This window comes from Pseudoliparis swirei, chromosome 9 (assembly GCF_029220125.1).
Source record: "Pseudoliparis swirei isolate HS2019 ecotype Mariana Trench chromosome 9, NWPU_hadal_v1, whole genome shotgun sequence".
In the NCBI taxonomy this organism is placed as follows: domain Eukaryota; kingdom Metazoa; phylum Chordata; class Actinopteri; order Perciformes; family Liparidae; genus Pseudoliparis; species Pseudoliparis swirei.
The window spans coordinates 6,738,913-6,761,411 of record NC_079396.1 but is presented as its reverse complement, the minus strand read 5'-3'; the positions used below and the strand labels follow the sequence as shown (position 1 = coordinate 6,761,411).

The 22,499-nt window shown below is 42.0% G+C and overlaps 1 protein-coding gene across 1 annotated transcript; it reads right to left on the bottom strand.

Annotated features, from left to right (window-relative positions):
• Nucleotides 1-13: 13 nt before the first annotated feature.
• itchb (itchy E3 ubiquitin protein ligase b) lies at nucleotides 14-22,489 on the bottom strand. The gene is made up of 24 exons (XM_056422949.1): nucleotides 22,345-22,489; nucleotides 19,614-19,705; nucleotides 19,010-19,151; nucleotides 16,766-16,890; nucleotides 14,869-15,003; nucleotides 14,561-14,606; nucleotides 14,292-14,467; nucleotides 13,851-14,145; nucleotides 12,509-12,604; nucleotides 10,942-11,116; nucleotides 10,427-10,496; nucleotides 9,897-9,981; nucleotides 9,640-9,768; nucleotides 7,872-7,944; nucleotides 6,931-7,002; nucleotides 6,142-6,230; nucleotides 5,753-5,912; nucleotides 4,956-5,089; nucleotides 4,330-4,470; nucleotides 3,991-4,111; nucleotides 3,718-3,822; nucleotides 3,237-3,333; nucleotides 2,922-2,994; nucleotides 14-2,684 (listed from the first exon to the last, which is right to left on the bottom strand). Exons 2-24 carry the CDS (start codon nucleotides 19,681-19,683, stop codon nucleotides 2,585-2,587), a joined length of 2,709 nt encoding a protein of 902 aa, XP_056278924.1. The 5' UTR covers nucleotides 19,684-19,705; nucleotides 22,345-22,489; the 3' UTR covers nucleotides 14-2,584.
• Nucleotides 22,490-22,499: the final 10 nt, after the last annotated feature.

The window sequence follows — 22,499 nt, the reverse complement described above, 5'->3', positions numbered from 1 at the left end:
AGGCACAAACACACATTTTTTATTTAATTTATTAAGGTGACAATTTCTATATTACACATCTTTCATGTACATCGGCAATTAAACAGGAAAAAGAAAATAGTGTTACCATAAACCTTTCTTTTACAAAAGAAAATTTGTTATTGACACCATTTACAAGTTGTTTTCATATACAGGAGAGTGACAGTGGTTTGGTTGCACATGGAGGATTCTGGAGAAAATAAATGAAATAAAAATAAAAAGCTGTGAATTATGATATTCACACATTTGCTTAACTTCTACATCTCTGGGATTTAAATTTGTAATCGACCCAGAACACGATTTAAAGAATACTCTGCAAAAATGTAAATAGGCAACTTTACCTATCAACTTTGAATCAAGATACATTCGTTATATTACACAGATTTTTATCTCAGTAGTTGTTATCTCGGCTAAAGCCAAAATTAGACTTCATAAAAAAAAATCTGAGTGTCATCAACTCAAGTGTTTTAGCTTTTCCACAAAAAGAACTTGTTAAACTCCTCTTGGTCTCTTCTCCACAGCCGGGCCGAGAAGGACCGACCAGATCCGGAGTCCACAGTATCAATTTGAACCAGAAAGCCCACATGGTCAATAATCTCCTTTGAGCATGTTGATTTAAAAAAGAAAAGAAAAAAGAAAGGATACCTGATGCCTGGAGGAGGAAATAAGGCAACCTGAGGGCTAATGACAAACACCTCCCCACGCATGTGGAACTCAACGAGCCCAGAGTCACAAACAACCAGGACTGGAGACGCCACATGCTGAAGAAAGAGAGTGGAGGGATATTTGTAGTTTTTAAAGTGCTGTGCTTTGTCAGGTCAACAACTCCTGCATGTTCCTCAGTAACCACACCTGTCTTTTCAGTGTGCAATTATCCAATTTAAAAAAAGAGGATACTTCAAAATGAGCGACCACACCACCTGGTGGGTTTTTGTGTGCGTCCGTTTTCATTAGGATGAATTAATATTCAAATTATGCACCTCTTGAACACATCTTCCAAATTGAAAACATAGCCACGCGCATAATTTCGCTGCATTCCAGACATTCATTTTGAAGCTGTATCTTTGTCTGTTAAATGTGACCGAAATACTCAAAAGGTACATTTTCTTTAAAAAATAAAAATAAAAAAAAGGTCCAGTGAGTAAGATTCAGGGGGATCTATTGATGGATATGGAAGATTCTTAACTATGGACTACAAATACTGGGGTTTTTTTTAGCTTAGAATGAACCCTTCCCATCTTTGTAGAGCGGTGCACTCATGAGTCCTGCAACCAGGATTTTTGTATTGTATTTGTGAAGACTATCTTGTATGCAAAACGTGTACGTATAAGCCACAGAGCGCATTTCCTGCAGAAGTGACCCAGAATTCAGTGGAAATAGCCTGGCTTCTTTTGTTGAAGGAACGAGGGCTCTGCTGACTTTCTGCTTGGCCAAAATAAATATGGCATCCCTGAACGGGCACCGGTTCCCCTCCCGGACTCGTTTCTACGGCCGGCCAGAATGGATAAATAAAACAATAAACGGTACCTGAAGGGTGGGGTATTCACAGTTGGTTGCAATCTGCTACCTGACCACTAGATGCTGCTAAATCCTACACACAGATCTTTTAAGCGTAAGAAAAGAAAGAGAAATAAAGTTTTAAAACACAACACTGCACCTCTTTTCCCCCTCCAATGATTTCTAAATACTCATATATTTTTCCTTCATTTATATAAAAAAAAGAAAAAGAGGTTAAAACTATCACTGTCCTTCAAATGCTACATGTGTATGAGGAGCTACTCGTTTTGCAAAATGTCTGCATTCAAAATGTCATTAAAGATATTACCCAAACAGTTTTATTTGTTTTTGGTTTGACTTGCATTTGGTGTTTTTTCACTGTTCACTAAATTTTAGTTTCTTTTTTTGTAATTTTTTTTAAAAGTCAAATACTCAATACACTGGTCATCTTAAAATATTTACTTCAACCACACTGGATTTCCTCAGGATCTTGTCTTTAACAAGACCACGCAATGAAAGTGTGTTTGAAGCTTATATATAAAGAGGAATATCTTTACTCCAATCCAGGAGGTCCCATTCCCCATCACAGTTTACAAACTCTGTCCCTATAAAACTAGGATCAGATTACGTTCTGTTGAAGTCCTTCACAGCTCCCAACACTTTAAATAATGGAGGCAACAATAATTTGAAAATAAATCGCATATCAAATACTCCAGAACCGGGAACACACGGCTACCATCGCCACATGTTACCGTTCAAAAATATCCACTTTAGCCATGAGCAGAGAAGCAGATGGAAGTGAGAGAGATTTGAGGATGGGATGGAGACTGACAATGATGTGGATGATGCTAACAAAAGAAGAAGAAAAAAGGATGAAACAATCTTAGAGCAACAACATTTGCTTTTTGGGGGGGGGGTGAAAATCAACCCAGTTTGGACATTTACCAGTTGCTTTAATGCAGAGCAACTCTAAGAAGAAATCAGGAAGCCACAGGAGACTAATGTTAGAACCCGTGACCCTTCCGGTGGAACACTGGTGGTGTTTATTCCTTCGCACTCCTGGTCGCCCTCACTCCTGTCCGAAGCCTTCCGTCTCCTCGATGGCCAACATCAGCTTCTCCTTCATTTGCTCGTAGCTCTTGTAGGGCGGCAAGTCCAGTCTGTTGAAGCTGGGAGGGTTACAAATGCATTTGTTCAGCTTGGCATCGGGCTCACTGTCTTCAGACAGCACAACTTCTTTTTTTTTTTTTAAGAGCTGAATGGGCATCATATGTGACTTTGATGTGATCCATAAAGAACCACATTTCTCCTGATTGAGAGGAAGTCGCCACAGCTTCCCACAACGAAGTGTGTGTGTGTGTGTGTGTGTGTGTGTGTGTGTTCTAGTCTGGTTCGCATGGACTCACCACGTGTGACTCCTGGGTAGCCAGTTTTCTTTTCCCACCTTCTCAATACAGAACTTCTGGGGACCGTTGCTTCCTGTAAAGTGGAATGGAAGTCATGGGCGATTCAACAAACCATCGCCAGACAGTTTTTAAGAAACTGGGACAAAACCAATCTAATGCCACTGATTCCAAGTTTTACAAAACCACACGAGCAAAAAGGAGAACAGAAGTCCTTGCTGAATATTCCATAAAGTATTATCCACACTCTGGTCTAGACACAGATTTCAGCTGCATTACATGCCGTCTGTTATGGTTATAAAAAGCTAGAGTTATTACCCATAAGGTCGGCAAAGCCTCCGACAGGCAGGCGACAGGTCCCGGTGACAAACTGCAGCAGCCTCATCCTCTTCTCATTGTCCATCTCCTTTATAAACTGCAGAACAAAGTAAACAGCAGAATAAAGAAAAGGATTGTGAGAAGGGAAAGATGGGTAAAGGGATCATTTCCTTTTTTAAACTTTATATATAAACCAAAGAGAGGATTTCAATTCAACTTGTTAGCTGGGGTACTTTTTGGACTCGTTGGGTACAGATTTTTAAAAAAGTACCACAACAAACTACTGATTGACATTGTTTTGAAAACAAAACCACTCAAAAATAAAGCTGTCAATGTAAAATTACATAAGCTGTCATTATGAGTCATTATCATAAAACACAGAACATTTAAAAGTCATTAAATCTATATTTCTATTTTCCTCAATATCTCTGTTCTTTAATGTAAAATGGTTTCCAGGTGACGGCTGCAGACGCACACCGACCTGCCAGAACCAGATGATCTGTTTGCTGCTTCGAGCGTAGTGTCTGTAGATGGTGCTTCTTTGCCAGTCTGCAAGGTCGATCTCTTGCATACCACACAGCATCACCTGTAACACGACACATTTATTAATATCCAAAGATTTATTTGGATTTAATCAGCTCTTTAAATCAGAGCTTTCTGCAACACAAATTAAGTGTACAGCACAAGAAGTGCAGATGTCAGACCGGTCTCTTCACCAGAACACATCAGGTATCACATGAATGATAATCCATACCTCGAGCTCTTTAGCATCAAAGTACTGCAGGTACTGCTGAGGGAGGACCTCGTTGAAGCCTTCAAAGAAAGCCTGCGTCTGCTCTTGCACTCCTCTGCACATCCGCCACTCTGCTACCAGCCTGCAGGGAGAGACAGAGGCAAATAGTCACATGTTACACTCCCCCCTCATCAAACTCTTAACATTCCAATTCATAGTGTACACACATACTATATATTACTTTATAGCCTGAGGTTTCACAGAGTAAAACCAAGCTGACATGGAATCTACTGCAGGGACTATTGTGTGCCGAAAGAACAAAGGCTGAATGAATATGACTGAATGATATCAACAATCCACCTGATGTACTCCTCTTTGTTCTCCTCGGTGACCTGGAGGTCTCCGCCTCCTGTTTTCAGCTCATGGGTGGAGAGTTCCCCCAGGATTTCATTGTCAACAGAGAAGAACATCTCCAGCCCGCACTCCTCGATGTTGTTGTCCCTGAAGAGCAGCACGGACAATTACAGCACAACTGCTACAACACCGTACGCCATCCGTTTGACAGATATGACAAGACTTGTCCATCAAATTGAGTTTAAAGTCTTTGAAGAGTTGTCGCAGGAAAGGGGGGGGGGGGGGGGGGGAGAGACTTTCTAGCACTGTGTTTATTGTTACTGTCCAATGTTGCACCACGACAAGTTCTTTGTGAAAACATACATGGAAAAAAAAAGGTTCTGATTCTGATCAAAAATGTACATCATCCGCAAACACACACATATAGGGAGATTAAAAGAAACGGGGCCTGTGTGTCAGACACCCAAGTTAACTTTTGATTAAAGCATGAAATAACAAAACTTTTTGGAACCCGAGACGCACAGAAACAGGAACAATCTAATACCACCCATCGTACGTCTATTATTTCATGATTAATGACAGACTAATAAGCAAGGTCCATCTAGTTGAACCACGTGGCTCTCCGTACTCACTTGATCCACATGAGGGAGTTGTAGAACTCCGGGTCTATTGACTCCAGGTCTTTGAGGGCTAACGGCTTATTCAGGATGCGCTTGTAAAATGGCAGTGAGAAACCAGTGTCGATGAACTTGCTGTGGAAAAGAGCCTGAGGGGACAGAAAACCAAACACACACACACAAAGCTTACTTGTGGTACAAAACACGAGACGTAGACCAAATGTGGCCTGAATGTTTCGCGTAACAGTATGATGTAGAAAGTCGATGCAACGAGTTGAACTTTTTTTACCCAGGTGATAAATTCCCATGACACTTTCTCAAAAGTGTCAAAAACGATGTGTATAAATGTACGCGTATAAACCGCATGGTACAAACAAAAACGAGGCTGCCGTATTTACACCTAGATGTCAAAACAAGACATGAATTGTGGATTTTTACAAATCGACATCGTTATGTTGGTATTTCTGTATTCCTTTTATCTGTTTATTGCAATTAAAATCACAGCAAGTCTATTTGGGGTTCATACAGCTGGAGTTAACCAGCCAACGTGTGGCCTGCTAGATACAGTGAGTACAGCTCAGTGAACGCCTCTGGATAATGTTATGAACTCAGACAAGATGGCGTTTCGGTTCCCGGGATACGTAGGACACCGTGTACATGTATTCCACACCATGAATGTACAAAGCAGCAACAGTGGTCGTTTCTTCCATGGTTTCCATTATCAACACTTTCTTGACCATACTACATGACATAAAAGAAACAGATTTGTATAAATAAATATATATATATATATATTTAAAAAAAAGACTAACCATGGCAATGAAGCGTCCTATGAACTTGAAATACTTGAGATGGTCAGGGTTGATGTCGGAGGCAGGGTTGATCTGGAGACAGTAGTTATCTTTCCCGGCATATTCGAACAGGCAGTACATGGGGTTCAAAACCTCATGAGACAGCAGGAAGAACCATTCCCTGAGAGATGCATGAGGACAGGACGTCACCACATAGCTAACAGCATATTAAACGGGAGGAGTAGTAAACTAATTTGTGTTACAACATTTAAGAAATAACCCTCTCAAAACAGTATGGAAAGGGAATTTTGATGTAAAGGTTTAGGAAAAGAGAAATGTTTTCCGTTTAATTTAGTTGCAATATCTTAATAATGAGGACCAAGTCAACTTCAATAAAAAAATACATTTACCTGGCAACGCCTCCGTAGTCGAGGCCTTCTTCTCCCGGGAAGATGATCCATAGCCTCCTTCGCAGATCCTGAGCGTTGAAACTCATTATCTAAAATATAAAATAGAGACAATGTATTGATAGAATGGTCGGATAGATTTTGTCTTCATCGCTTAAGCACATTTTCCTAAACTATGTTGCAGTTTTCCAACAAAAAAACTAAGGGCACCTTAAGAGCCACCACTTACTCAAAAACTTCATCATCAGGTTTATCACTGCCACTAAAAATAACATTTCTATTTATCATTGCTTAAGGCAAGGCACTCAAGTAACTACATCAGTGACATCGAAGAAATACAAGTAGCGTTTAGTGAGGGCCAAGAGACTCCGCCCTTCATCTGTCCAATCACATTGAACCCTTTGCTCCCCTCTATGTGGGGGCTGTATGTCAATGTAACTTGTCTTATCCACATCCAGCAACTGTGATGCCTAAAGAAGTCCAACGGACACAACTCTACATTAAAAACTACTTTTGTTCAAGTCTAGAAAAACAAAGTTATAAAGAAGACCAGTTCCAAAAAATTGTATAACAGTTAACAAGAAATTACTTCTAAACAATAGGTTGTATTGTAAATGTGGCACTAAGAATGTACCATTCTAACATAACACATTAATAATTAGTATTAGTTATTATTACCCAGATTTGTAAAATATATTTCCACAAAAAAGTGTAACAATCAAGGCAACAGATCTCACTAGAGGAGTTGTAAATATCAGTGTTCAGTGAGCTCTGTGTGGCTGGCTGCTGTACCTGCTGGAAGGAGTCCTCAAACAGGGTTTTTCTGGTTACTGTGATCTTGATGTGTTGCGGCATCGCCAGTTGCTGAGGAAAAAAAATGGGGAAAGCATCAGAAGCATGCAAGTAAAGTTTATTTATATTGCTTATCACTGTCAAAGTGCAGTACAGTAATCAATTCAAACAATTTGGCAATAACAGCAGCCAAAACATTTCAAATGTAGTCACGGTATGTGCTTTTAGCTGACATAAGACATGTTGGATTGGGCAATCGTGTGCCATAATGTCAACAATCAAAGTGACCTTTGATGTAACATCCAACAGCTCAAAATATCTACTGCTTTGTTTAGCTCCGAGCATGAACGGAGGCACGCTGAGGTTCTTCACCGAAACGCCGGGGGGGGGGGGGGGGGGGGGTACAAACAAAACAAACTGTGAAGAATCCCAAAAAGACAACAAGTGGAACCCCATAAGCCCTGAGGCTGTAGGTGTAATGGTCAAAATTCATGAACTAAACTCCACAAGGCCGAGGAAGGGTTTTAATTATCTTTAAATGTATATCTCATATTCATGAGATGAGACTACTTTAAATCGCCTTTGTTGCACAAAACCTGTAATAAAAAATAAATAAAAGGTAAAATATTAAAAAGCATTGTAAAGAAACGGAGGTTGAATATCCTATGAACAGTTTTAGGACCTCTAGTTTCTAAAGCGTTTCAAAACAAATTTACAATGACGTGCAAATAGTGATTTCATCAATGAACCGTTTGACTAAAAAACTCAGAGGTTCACGACCACAAGACGGCGGACTAAATTCAATGAGCAATCTACTGACGCTCAGTGTACTTTTCCCAGATTGATAAAGCTTGGAGGAGAAGCACGCACTCCAGGAGAACTTTACTGAAGTACAACGATCCAGTAATCGTGTCAAACTGCCGTACCGCTCCAACTCTTACCTGGCACCAGAATCTGAAGTACTGTACTTTGGCTTTGAAATCTCGAACGTAGGTGATCTGAGGTCCGTTTTCACTGTGAAGGTAAAGAAGCACAGACAGACGTAATGTGTTTTCATACCTTAAAAACAGGATACATATTTATCTTTACTAACATTCAATCCATGATTTGTATCCCCGGTAATGGGATGAAAGTATTTGTACCTTTTTTAACCATTTCTCTCCATATTGAAGAAAAAAAAAAAAACTTACTACTTATCGGATCTGCACAAATGAACTCGAAGTATGATTTTGTATTAAAAGCGCTGAGGTGAAAGGTGCTTGAACAGAGCGTTTTAGACAGAGGGTGAAAACAAATCTATTCAGGCACAAGTATGAGAATAATTTTAAAAAATGTTTAACATTAAAGCATTTAAACCTGTTCCGGCAGCAACCCGTAATACAAGTATGAAAAATGAGCATAAGAAATCTACTTTAAGTTCACGTCAGTTTACATCGTGACTCAGATTCCCGTCCACCAAACAGTTTTTTAACATGGTAATTACTCTCCAGTTATATTATGCTCACTATGACTCGTCAGTCATATCGGGACAATGCTTCACAAGTTCTAAAAATAGAGAGCGAGTTCAGCGACCGTGACACATTTTGAGATCTGCCTAAACACAACAACCTTGTAGAGCAGGGATTCCCAAAGTGTGGTGCGCGCACCCCTGGGGGTGCGCGAGCTGCCTCGAGGGGGTGCGCTAGAGGAAAAATGTAATGGTGGTCTAATGGTGTAATAATGAATATTAAACATTCTCAGGGCTCTCAAGTGTCATTTCGGTCTTAACTCACGCACTCTCGCCACACATCGTATTTCTTACGCTGAAAAAAAACTCTCGGCTATTTGATGTTTGAATGCAGGGGTATTCAATACGTCGATCGTGGTCGCCCCCCGTCAACAACTCTTCTCGGCTCGATGCCGGCGCGCGTAACGCTCAGCCGTGATGCGCGCACAGGTGAGCACACTCTCACTCTCTCACTAGCACCCCCCCGTCAACAACTCTTGCATTCTGTTGCGGTTTTTTTTTACGGTGTGGGGGATTGGGGGTGCGTGAACCCGGTCGGGATGTAGAAGGGGGTGCGTGGTCTAAAAAGTTTGGGAACCCCTGTTGTAGAGTATAGTTGCTGGTGCTGTATGCTCAATAATTTAAGTGTCAAATACTTTAGGATGATACAAATAAGTAGAAAAAAAACAACAACATCCCGATTAGCCTCAACTAAATATTCTCTCAACATCAGCTTCCCATTTGTCACAAACAAATTGGTTTTCTCTGGCTGACACATCAGTTCATTATTTCTGGGATGCAGAAGTGCTGGAAAGATCGCAGGCATAGAGTTATCCACTCCAGTTAATTAGTCTGAACTCTCTTCATCCGTTTTAACCTCTTAGTGATTTCCTGACATTCCTTTCAGAATATCTTCACTCAGGGAAACATTCGGTTGTTAAAAGCGTTATGGTACTATGGGGAGTCCTTTGTTACACAGGTTTGATGCTAAAACGCCGTAATCTTTTTGTGTGCAGGAAGCTAGGCATTTGTTTTCCTTTAGAAAAACAACAATAAACTTCACTTAAAGCTTTTCTTAATGCGTTTGCTGCAATTTTGTTTTGTGTAGTCGAGAGGCCATATTCCATGATCAGAGATTACTTGATGCCAAAGTAATACCGTTATGGGATTCTTAAGTCTCAATCAATTTGACGAATAAGAAAACAGAAAGTTGAGGGACTTACAGTGAGGATTTTCCAGTTCGAGGGTCGATGTAGGTGGTCGCTCTCCTGTTGTGGTCTACAAAGTAGGGAATACCGTCTACGGTGAACCTCATCTCCCAGCCCTCCGGGAGTGGCTTGTCATTCAGCAAACTGGAAACAAAATATATAAAAATGAGATGAGAGTAACATTTAGTGACAAATAGTTTCAGGAGAACCTAAAGTGATAATGATTACTGCGCCGTTATGTGAAAGGACAGCGGTGGAAGAGGCAAACTGACCCCTGTGATCGTGGGTCCTCCCACTGTGTTGCTCGCGTAGAGTGATGTACAAAATAAACTCTACCAGTCGAGTCAGTCCTCTTTTCTGAAAAGACAATAAAAAACAAAAAAAGAAATAGTCGATTATTTAACTTGCAATCATTCATAAAAAGCCATTTTGGGTGAACACATTAAAAAAAATTAAACTTCCTTTGAAAGTTTTTATGAATTTGAGACAATGGGGGTTTAAATGAATATTATGATTCCCTCCCAGGCCATCTGGAGTAGCCTTAATCAATGTAGTGAAGCCTCTATACAAAACCAAGCTAGCAAGCAATGTTTTCATAATTACAGAACTTTGGTGAAAACCTTTGGGGCTCGCCGTTGAAAAATAAAACAAACATGTTGATTAAGTTCTTGAGATGAAAAATAATGGGGAGTACTTTGACACACATTTAACACATTAGAATGGAATCTACATCTACGCTATTCGATGGTTAATGTTTACTGTCACAGGTTAAATTAGGTATCAGAAGCTGTAAAGTTCTTACCCCATCCATGTGGCAGAGGCCCGAGGGGATCAAACTCCTTATCTTGAGTGGCTGATAACGGGTCTTGTTGCTACACAGCGGAGAGTCAGAACAATTCGTAAGGATCAAAACCCCACAGGCAAGTAGAGTCGGAAGGATTTGATACACAAAAAAACAAAGGGAGTGACTTTAGTTTTCGGTACAAATCAGATAAAAAAAAAAGACAAACTAAGCTCGAACCAAGTGACATCTCTTAGCCAGTTTTCTTGCTCGACACAAACCGTAAATGTCCCGAACGCAAACATTACTTTAAACTCAACTATGACCTTATTCTGCCTATTAACAGAAACTGGGATTCAGTGTAAACATTCATTTTTTTTCAAAACACTTTAGTGTGAAAAAACATGTTTTAAACACTTGAAGCCGATGAACTCGTGAAGGTGAGGCATGGCTGTTTCCTCACAAGAGAATCAGAGTGCTGTTTTGCAGTGACCCACTCCCACATACAGAACCAGATGAGTAAGATGAAGTCTCACCCCGAATATGAACCTCTGGTTGAACTGCTGCATGGCTCCCTGCAGCTGGCTGCGCTGGTGCTGCCACTGCTCGTAGTTACGCACCGTCTCGAGCGTGGGGCGCTGCCACGTGGTGGTTCGCGTCATGTGATCGACAAAGTAGACCCGCCCCATCTGGTCCACACGGCGCTCCCAGCTGAGGACAACGGAAAAGAGGGAGGATGTCAGGAGAGATGACAGGTAGACCGACTCCGAACGCAACAATCTCAAAATTAATATTTAAATCTATTAAGTCTAGCTTAGTGGAGTTTAAGAATATACATTTTTTATATAAATTAATACAACATTTGATGACTAGCTATGTCAAGAAATAGGAAGAGAAAAACCCACAAACACATGTTCAGAAAGAAGAGAATAGTGAAATAAGGCCACTATGGTAGATGTGAGCCACATTACCCAACCAGGTGTGTGTGTCATTGGATATTAGTAAATGCGTCACAGCTCAAGAATAAAGTAAAGTATCAATGTGGTGGATGAACGGTACGCAGGATGTAGCCGCAAGCTGCTCTCTGCAAATTACACAATTAAAACAATCAAAGAGGTTGCAGTGATGGGACTTAGAAAATCAACAACGCCTGTAGGGTTTGTACATCCATCCGATGTAAACATCGATTGGGTCCAAACTGCGTGAGATAATTGACACCCACGAGCATTTTCATGTACACAAACCAGTTTTTCACCAAAAGGCATTGTGGGCATCTAAAAAATACCATACCGTTTACTTTTAGTACCTACAACAGCTGCCCTCACAGTACCTACTGTTGCATTCAATTAGGAGATAGTCCTTCATAACATGACACAGTGAACTTTGACCCTCTTGCTCGTATATCTGCTTCCCAAAGGATTGTGGGTCAGAATAGTCAGAGAAGCAGGCTGGCTCTCATATTGCAAAATGCGCCGTATGTAGTAGAACATTCTAGTGTTTGTATGGCAGTTTGTGTTCTGGAAAGCACAGTTAGACACGTACTACTTTGTATTCCAGAAAAAATATTTTGTAAGCGTCTCAATACATAGAATGTCAAAAATACCAGGATGCTCGGCTGCATCCGATCGCATTTTGCAGACCAACATGCTTTAAAAGAGGGTCAAAGTTTAAAGTGCCATGCCATGAGGAAGTGGTATGTTGTAATTGAATGCAACAGTGGGAAATTTGCAAGCGCAGCTGCAGTCTGTACAAAAAGTTCAAGTATTCAAAGAACAGCTCCCGTTCATTAACTATCACTGCTGCAACCAACTGTAGCACGTATCCTCCATCCTCATCATCATCTGATGAGGTTAACAAAACTGCTAGTCAGAAGGATTGTGTTGGTGAAATACAGGAACAGCAGCTACTGTAATTAACCAGTACATGTAAATGACATAACCAGTACTATCAGCATTCAGTAACCCTGTGTATGAAGATGGAGAGACCCTCTCGTTTGATCACCAAAAAGATTTGATTCTAGAAACAGAATCCAATGAACTTAAAGCAAAAGAGCCTTCTGCGTTTAGGAAAAGCCAGATCAAAAAGGGAAGGGTTTTTTCTTACCCAGGGGGCAGCGGTTCAGGGCGCTCCCACGATGTTCTCTTTTCCACGTGGTCGACGAAATACAGCCGGCCGTTCTGATCCACCCTCTGCTCCCATCTGGTTGAAACAACGGCAATAAAAAACTGTTACGGGCATTGGGTAATGGTGCCCAGAGCTGTTATGGACATCGCTCTCACAAACATGAGTCACCAGACTACAGAGAGGCAGAAAAGAAATAGGCGGTGGAGGTCATGATGCAGACACAATGAGGACACGCCTCAAAAAGGGGTATTAGAGGGAATTGCAACAAAGAGGGAGACAAAAGGACAGCGACGATGGCCACGCAACCACTTAATGCTCAGTCACACCTGTGTGGCTTTCTACAGGTGACATGTCACTCTTTCCTCTTCATAATGATATGTTCCAAGTTTGAAAACATTTCTTCAACCCGCACATTTGTCGCTTCTCCTTGCTCTCTCTCTGTGTGTGTTTTTAGATCTCTTCTTATGGATTCCAGTGACATCTAAAACCAATCCGAACAGAAATCCCACAATCCTCACCGCTGTACCATTACGTCATTACGCGTCACCGGTTTGTGCGCCAATTGATGATTGTAATACTGCTGCCTGTCGGGGAGAATACAGATTATTAGAGCATCTTGATTCCTAGACCAATCAATGGGAACAGACTCCCTCTAATATGACCGTCGATTGGACAAAAACTCCCGTAATGGGCTAGATTTTCTAAGGGCTGAAAAAAGGTTTCTCTCAGACCACTTGAATTTATAAAAAGGGTTATTATGGATTTTCTTTTTCCTCCATGATGCTAAAAACATACCATCTCCCCCCTCTTCGGATGCACACACTTCTATGTATCCAGAAATGGCCCGCGGGATTTAACTTTGCCTCGTTGCTGTTTTATTGTTGGGGTGGTGTTAATGTTATCCCAGAGTTTGATGCACTCTACATTTTGGCTCAAGGATGACACAATTTATTTGGAACACACTAATCTATTCCACTGCCGAGTGGTTAATTGATTATTTTTTTTTTCTCTTAAAGTTTCTGTTGATGAAGTTAGTGTTTTTGTAACTTGCTCTTGTGTCTTTGTTCAGTGTCTTTGTCTCAATTAATCACACAATGCTGCCAAACATATGATCAGTAGTTTGGATTAGGCACTATAACTGTACTATTGCTTAGCATGACATTAGGAGATCACATAAAACTGCTAACTCGATCATACTAATGACACCTGAAACATGGATAAGGTGACGGTTGGGTCAAATAATTAGTGTTAAGATAAAAAAAATTATATAAAAAAACCTCCATCAGTTCTAATGGAAAGATTGCAAAAAAATAGAGCTAACCCAGGGGGCAACGGCCCAGCGTTGACAGCAGGGACCACTGGGGTGACAGCGGTAGGGACAGCAGGGGTGACTGCAGTGGTGACTGCAGGGGTGACAGCAGGGGTGACAGCAGGGGTGACGCTGCCGGTCGCTGCGGCTTCAGAGCTGTAGGCCGGCGCGGCGTTCCTGTCAGAACCTGCCGATGGACTCGATTCTGGGGCTGCCGAGGGCTGTGAAGCCGGTGTTCGCACCGGCGTGTCAGAGCCCGACTGGTTATCGCTGCCGTCGGCTGGTGCAGAGCCGTTGCTGGAAGACGCTGAGGAAAAAAATCAGACATCACTAAGGGTTAAATTGTACCTAAAACACGACTCTTTATTGAGGAGGACCGGTAGATGTAATGAAAGAGCAATTTGAAGAGTGTCTGGAGCAGACTACAGGACCCTCCTTCAGTAAATGTCTGACCTGGCGAAGAGGCGGGTCTGCGCGGGGTTGGGGGTGGAGGCCTGGAGGGCCTGGGAGGTCGGAGAGGCCTTGATGACACCGAGGGAGACCCCGAGCTGCTCACTGACCTCCGGCCACTGGGAGATGACCTGTGCTCCACGCCATCCACCACTGGGGAGCTGTCTCGACTCTTCTGCCTGTGAAGGAGGAGTTTCAATGAGGATAAATAAAGCAGAAAATCAGCAATGGAACTAGTGTGACTCGACTGAAGACGGAAGCAGCTGCCGTACCTTACGGCCTGATCCCCGTTGGTTTGGGAATTCCCATTTGATGCATCTGAGGTGAAAACACAGAACAAGAATGAAGCAGAAAGCAGCTGTTCACAGAGAGAAAAAAAAAGAAAAACATGAATCGGTTCGGTTTGCTACTTTTGGGTTTTTTTTTCACTCGAAAAGTGCAGAGAATTCAATTCAATTCAGTTTATTTGTATAGCCCATAACAGTATTTATTTCAGTTGAAATGACAAATAAACCAATCAAAAAACAAAACATATCAAACAGGCTTTTGAGGTCCAGCTTGTGGCACACCGGGAACTCACTGTGTTGGTCAGCCTCGGCCGTGGCGAACGCCTCAGAGTCGACGGTCATGCCGTCCAGACAGACGGACAGGTCTCCCACCACATCTGACTGGTCTCGGTCCGCACACAGCTGGAGGATCTGCACCACCTCGGAGACTGCGTTGGGACGACGACAACACAAGATGGTCAACTGAAAATGTATTTCCCGGGGCATACCTTGAGCCAACGCTGTCAAAGACAAGGCAAATAGAAAAAATTTAATATTACTAATATTCTATTAATATTGACAATCACATGTTGGTAATAGCAGTCCCATACTTGTGCGGAGGGACAATTCAGTTTGAATTCTAATGAATTGATGGAAGTGAATGTGAAGAACAAGACAAACTCCAACACCTATACTGGTCCCGTTCAGGCTGAGTGTTGTTCTTGCTCGCGTAATCGAGGGCTCATGTTCACGTCTACGGAGCAATATGTAATACAGATCAGTGTGTATTTTCCTGCTATGTCATGGAACACCAATCAGCTGTTTGGCATTTGAGTGCTCCCACCATCAGCGCTGCGGGACCGGTTGCATGCATAGAAAGTGACGAGGCAGGAGACTCAATGGATTCCTTGTGAGAAACGAACCAAAGTTTTTTTTTTTAACCGACCAGGGCAAGAGTGGAGAAAAAATAGCAATCTCTCAGGAATGCGAACTCGAGTTCATCATTGATTTATTTTATTTTTTTCTGAGAAAAATCAGATAGCACATTCTGTAAATGCGTTGAAATACTTCCTGTATCTTTAGAAGAGGACTTTACAGCCTCAAGCTTTTCCATTACAACAAAACGTTGTCGATTAGGCATTTTATCATCAACGATCAACACAACAGACCGGTCTCTGTACAAACCTCTGGTGTGGACAAAGCAACGTCTGGAAATATGATTTCAAACAGCCGTTTGTAAATGAATAAAAGAAGAACCGGTGTAGGTGGCAGAAACAGAACTGCTGAAACAGACAACAGCTTAATGTTTGGATTAATGTCATACAGTTTCACATGGCACACGCTCCGGATATGAATCTTCCCTTTCTGGCCATTTCATGGTGACATCTACACAAAATCCTTCCCTCTGAGCTCAAACAGAGGTTGCTTGTAGACTGGCGATGCCCTTTGTCATTTATCTTAGTCTGGTTTGAGTGGAGATAAGCCAGTACAGGTTTGGTTAGTCTCAACAACTGCACACGCTGTTAGTTGAAATTGGGCCACACTCATCCAGAAGGATTTAGAAAATAGAAGATAAGTCAGCAAATTTGGTTGAAAATGTTTTTCTAAAACAATGCTTGTCTACACAGATGAGACCGATTGAAAGTGTCTCTTAAAAAGAATAGTTCACACTCAAAATGATCACTTGTATATCAATGACTTCGCCGACGTTACCTTGAAACTTTGAAGGAAACTTTCCCTTTCATGCCTCCTCCCCCAGGAGTCAGTAATCCCCAAAAAACTGCAAAAAATACAAGTGCTCTTGTGCAGGCATGCTAGCCTATTCCATTTTAATAGTTAAATTTCAGCAAATATTCACTTGTTTGGAAAGTACTTGGCATGAAACTTGGATTACATTGCAGGAGCACATGACCAGTATTTCTTTAAAAAAGTGTGTGCGTGTGTGTGCTTTGAACGAGGACCTTTTTAAACCAAAAGTGTGTGTTCAAACGTGTGCCAATTTACTATGATTGTGGTTATGAGAGAAGGTGTTTACTTGCCTGTGTGTGTGTGTGCGTGTGTGCGTGCTGGTTGTATTTCCTGTGCTGTCTTTTCCGTTGGGATGCAGAATTAAAGTGATTTCTTTGTCAGCGCTTTGCAAAACCCCACTGTGACCAGTGTGTGTGTGTGCGTGTGTGTGTGCGTGTGTGTGTGTGCGCGTCATACACCCACTTTTAAAGTCGTTGGATTTGAGCGTGTCACTGACGTCCAGCGTGGCCATGCCCAGCAACACGTCGGACTTCAGGGTCTGGTAGCTCCACACGCGAAACACCAGTTTGCTGAACGGAGTCACAATCCTGTTGGGACAAACAAAGCGTTGTTGATACTTTTGCCCGCCAGAAGAGTTTCATTCCAATTATATTTTTGCGAAACTAAGCGATATTGCTCGCAGCAAACAATTGATTCAAAATCAACATTTGACTTCAGTGGAGTGCCTCCCCAACCCCAGATGTGGCGGAGCTTTCGGCAGATGACACCCCACTGTTCTTTTCACGGATTCAGAAGGTGAAAGCTGCTCGGGGTTGGCCGTGTGTCGGCCACCGAGGCTGTGCGAGCAGCAAAAGTCTTTCTCTTGATGTGAAAGCAACCCGCGGACAATGACGTTCAGAGGCTATTCAGGGACAACGAGGCTCCATAACCAGCACTATGATAGTTGTTTAGCGAGCAAAAAAAAAACACACACATCTGCGGGCACAGGTCCGATTACACACCATAGTAAACACTTGTTACATAATAACTGGGGCAAGAGAAACTGTAGGACTCTATATTAAGAAGGTCACGGTGCACAGCAGAAGATCTTGACAGGCCAAAAGCAAGAGGACGCACACACACCCAGTAACACGTAGGCGCACGCACACACACGCACAGTGGAACGAGCTCCCTACTGACATCAGGACAGTAGAATAGTCTCTACATCTGCCGCCAGAAACTAAATACACATCTTTTCAGACTATATTCGGAATGAAAACAGATTAGCACTTCAGAGGCACTGAAATGGCACTTATCAGAATCAGGATCAGAATTTGACTTGGTAAAGTGACTCTGTGTGCTTACACAAAATATACATTACAACACAATACAATACAAAAACAAAACAGTGCAGTACAAAACAAACAGTGCAAAGGTCTAGGAAGTTTAAGAAAGTGACTTAAGAAAGTATATACAAGGCAGAATGGCTATATACAGTATCTGTGAATCAGTAGTGCAAGAAGAAGTGGAGAGTGCGAGAAGTGCAGGGATAAATATATAAATATATATGCTACAGTGGGTTAGCTGTTTAGTAGTGAGACGGCGAGGGGGAAGAAACTGTTTTTGTGTCTGGAGGTTTTGGCGAACAGTGATCTGTAGCGTCTACTTATGGGATTACTTATTGATATTACTTATGGTACTTTTGTAGTTTGACTTTCTTGAAGAAATTTCTAGATTCTTGTTGTTCCGAGTTTGTACTCTTGGTTGAATGTAAGTCGCTTTGGATAAAAGCATCGGCTCAATGACATGTTATACTAATGTAATGTCACACGAGAGAGAAAATTCTTCCTGAAAACCAAGTCCCGGTGACTCGTTAAAATAAAGCGCTGCAAGCAAACCCTCCTTATGAGGATTGTATGTTACACCAGCTATTCTGAGCAAGAATAAGGAAGTCTATTTCCGAGTGCTTTTGGAGAACCTTCTCATGGTCCGCACAGTTTTCTTAGGAAATTATTAGTCGCTATGCCAAACACTACAGGCAGCAGTGTTTCTTCTTTTTTTTGCATTAAAAAAAAAAAGCCATCCACCCAAAATAAATACACTGGTTTCACTCAATGAGTAGATGCTGCACCAATAACATTGGCGGGCGCGTTGGTACACCTCGGCTGTCCCTTGCCCGGCTGCTCAGACAGCGATCACTACGCGCCGTTTACTGCTCGCCTACGTTTTCCGCTGCCAGATTTCAAAAGCATGGCAACATTCCTGATGAGCAAGTTGAGTTTGTATACTAATAAAAAACTGCCACTAAGCTAGAACCTTTCCGCGCTTCTTGTACTGCGTCAATAGAGGCTTGAAGCAAAAAACAGGAGCTTTGAAATTCAATAAGTGCAATGCCAGGACTTAGAACCAAAGAAATGAACTTTTGTTTATAACAGTTAGGGTCGTTCTGAGCTGCCTGGAATACCAGACTGGTGACATTTAACACACTACGGAGAATAATAATTAGGGCAAGATGTCTATCAAAGCCGACTAAATTGCCTCCAGGATGCTTTCTGGGAACAATCAAACATTAGAATTCACTCTGTGTGCCCTATGTGGCATATCCCAGCATTAAACACCACAGCATTCGCATTTTTTAATAGAAGCAATAGAATAATTTGATTGTGATTATCATGAACACGATTACGATGAAACGGGGCTCGCAATCCAGGCAATCGTTTGACTCACACAGTGATCGGCTGCTTCCATTTGGGGCAGTGGGTGTTGTTGCATTTCTCCGTCTTCTTGGACTGTCCGTCGACCGTCACTTCCACATAGGGACTGGGACCGAACCAGTTCTTCCTGTTCCCTTTGAGTTTCGCCGACAGCACTGGAACAGGAAGAGGAAAAGCGAGCCAGTGGAGAGTCGAGTCACGTTGGTGCAGAAAGAAAAAGGACAAATGGTCAAAACAACAACTTTGTACGCTTTTTAAATGAAGGTCAGAACAGGGGAAGATGACTGCAATTAAGTTCCCACAGTAGTAGGCCCACGTCACGGTTTTAGTGAGGGGAAAGCATAGGTGTTACTACATAACATTAACGATGGCTCCGCCCTATTCAGTCCCAGTGAGCCATGATAGTGTGAACGTTGTCCAGCACGCACAATAGCAGGACACTGAAATTAAAGCAATTAAATAGAATTCAGCCATCATCAACTGTATGATCTTAAACGTGTGATTTTCACAGTTTTATGTTAAAAAAGAAATGCCTATTATCATCATCTGAATAGCATCGTGTTGAATTCAAAATGAGAAGAAGCAAAAACGGACCGCTGTTCATGTTGAAGACTTACCGATGATTTGTAGCTGTGCCTTCATCGGGTAACCGTTGGAAGTGCCCGTCTTGGTGACTCCACTTGCCATGACATAGGGCTGGGGTGAAGGCCTGCAGCGCAGACAACACATCATTAGGGTGACGACACCTCCCTCCCCCACTGCTGCAGATGTGCAGCATACAGGTGAGATCATTTAGAGCAGCTACATGACAGACTTGCAAGAGCTGGAAGGGCGGTAACGAAAATGTTGAAGCTTCAGTCATAATGTTGACATTTTCAAGTCTAGAATTAACATTCGAATGCTCAATAGAAACCTACATTTTAAACAAAACTACACAAAGAAGGACCGGCCAACTGATTTGACCATAAGACCTGCCTGGCAGTTGCTTCTTAATGATCTCGTGTGCACGTCCAATATGCGCACTCTCTTCTTTGACTTTGCACAGACGGTTTGCGCCATTTCTGCAAGGATCATGAGGCAGTTTTAAGTAATCATTTTAAATCAAACATAGCTCTCAAAGCCCCCATAATAGCCCATGTAGTCCTCAGCTATATATATAAAAAATACCACTGCTGTATGTTTATAGGATATTACACTCCTTTTTTCATTGGAGGCCAAATGCTAGAGGTCCCTTTGGACAAAAGTGAATGAAATGTAATTACGCTCTCATCCGGAGCATCAAACTTAATAGATGGGGAGGCTACACTTATAAATTCCTGAAATCAATCAAATAACAATGAAACAGCGTTCAACTGTTCATATTTGCATTCAGTATACTAAGATAAAAGGCCAAACACATCACTTCACATCTCAGGAGTGCAAATCAACCAGGGATTGTAAGACCTAGTCCTAAAACAGAACAGATAAAGGCCAAAAATGTAGAACAAGTCACAAAGTGAAACGAACCTGCCACTGTTGAGAGTAACCCGTCAGATGAAATGTGATGTGAAAACACACAAGACGTGGCATCATTACAAGGTAATAAAAGGAGACAAAGGTCAGGCCTGCAGCCTGTATAAACCAGCGAGCGCTGAATCCTTGACTTTAGAGAGACACCAAAATACAGCCTGTGTCTACACTCCTCTTTACCCGAGAACCAAAATATACCTAATTGCAAACAAAACCATAAAGTACACAATTGTAAACGACATAATGAAAGAGGGTCACACCGTTATGTCTGTTATTACAATTTTTAGAAGCGTCCGTTTAAACTGGTAATTAAAACGTAAGCCTGTGATCTGTGTCAGTGCGCCCCTGAATAATGAATGTTCCTCAGTCAATCCAGCATGCACACGGCAGAAGAAAGTGGAGGAGCTCCTCAGTAAACTTTTACTCCGGCTACTGCTTTTGGATCTGTCAATAATTTATAGCAACTGCTGACTTTGCAGCTTCACGAACGAACCGACTGTGTTCTGAAGACGAGGTTATTCGCTGAATATTAAACTTTACAATGGCCTGCATTGACTTGGATTTTGTTAATTTGCAACCAGCAACACAGGTCAGTAAAATTATATTTCAAAAACAGTGAGGTTATTGGCGTGCTTAACTGATGGAAACGCACTGTTCACACGCGACTGAGTGTACAAAACAATGGTGCACATCGCCAAAACAAACCTTTGTGATAGCTGACTATAACAGGTATTATGATGCTTTAAGGAAACGGCACTTACAAGTCTTGTTTGACAATATTCGCCAGACAATAACATATTTTCCAACCAAGGCAAGTCATGGATTGAACTTAAGTACACCACCTTAACAGCATATTATGTCATGAATTACTAAAAACCCTTATGAGATCACAAAAAGGGTTTCAGATTTAAAAACTAATAATAAAAAAGCAGGTCAAGAGATGTTGGATATGTTGTCATGGATTAATATTAATACTAAAACCATTGCCAATAGCAGGGCCGTCCGCGTAGACAGCAGCTACTTCTTCAGTCACCAGATGACTAACAACGTGACACTGCCTGTGAACACAAACAACACACAAGCTGCCAAGTTGCTAACGCCTAATAACGGCGACAATAAAACCCCATTGTGTCTTTAACTTATTTCCGGAAGTTCAACCACTGCGCTTGGTTGCTATCAGCAAAACATATTTCTTAGCTTACATCATGTCTGCAATGGACTGCACTGGGGTGGGAATGGCTGCTGTATATTCTTTATTTCTTTCCCAATAATTAGTGTGTGTGATTCGAAAGAACCTACCAAAGAGCGCGAGACCAGCAAACTACCGGATATATTTAATAACAATAGAGTTAGACGTACTGTTCTGTCCGTATCAGAATACGGAGCGTAACTAGTTACATTGTAATCGACGGTCAGCGTGTTTATTAGCCACTGACAACTGCCCGACGTAATCATTCACGCCAACCCTCTGAACTTCATTTTTGTTCGGTATGCTAAACCAACGAACGTCGGCACAACTTACATAACGTTAGAGCAACACCGAGCTAACGCTAACTCGGTTAGCCGCAGAGTGGGGAACAGTTAGCTTCACCGCGCTGGTGCTAAAGCAGCGCCTATGCGCGTGCGGCGGTGCGTTCGAGGGAGTCAGGCCGAGAACATGTTGAATGTCAGCCGGTCACCGGTTTTGACAGCCCGCTTCCGTCCCAGCCTGGCTAACTGCTAGCATACTAGTTCGTGTCATCGCCATGGCTGGAAATCTCAAAGTCTAACGGGAGAAAAGAAACAAACAGCCAAATACCGCCGGTGAGAGCTGTAGCTAGTCTTTGAGTAACCACTTACCCAGAACCGAGAGACGGTTGTAAAAAAAAAAAACTGAAAACGCCGCGGTGAACTCCGAGCCCTCGGTGCTGCGGGATGTTTAGGTTTCAGTCAGTGCTCCACTTCGAGGAAGAATAAACTTCCACCATCTTCGTAAACTCACGTCACGTGATCGA

Coding starts and splice junctions, on each gene's coding strand:
- itchb (XM_056422949.1), bottom strand. CDS start 19,683: ATGGCAAGTGGAGTCACCAAGACGGGCACTTCCAACGGTTACCCGATG. Junction 15,004..16,765: donor CAAATCCAACGACTTTAAAA/GTGGGTGTATGA, acceptor GTCCCAACGCAG/TCTCCGAGGTGGTGCAGATC. Junction 7,003..7,871: donor ACTTCAGATTCTGGTGCCAG/GTAAGAGTTGGA, acceptor TTTTTTCCTCAG/CAACTGGCGATGCCGCAACA.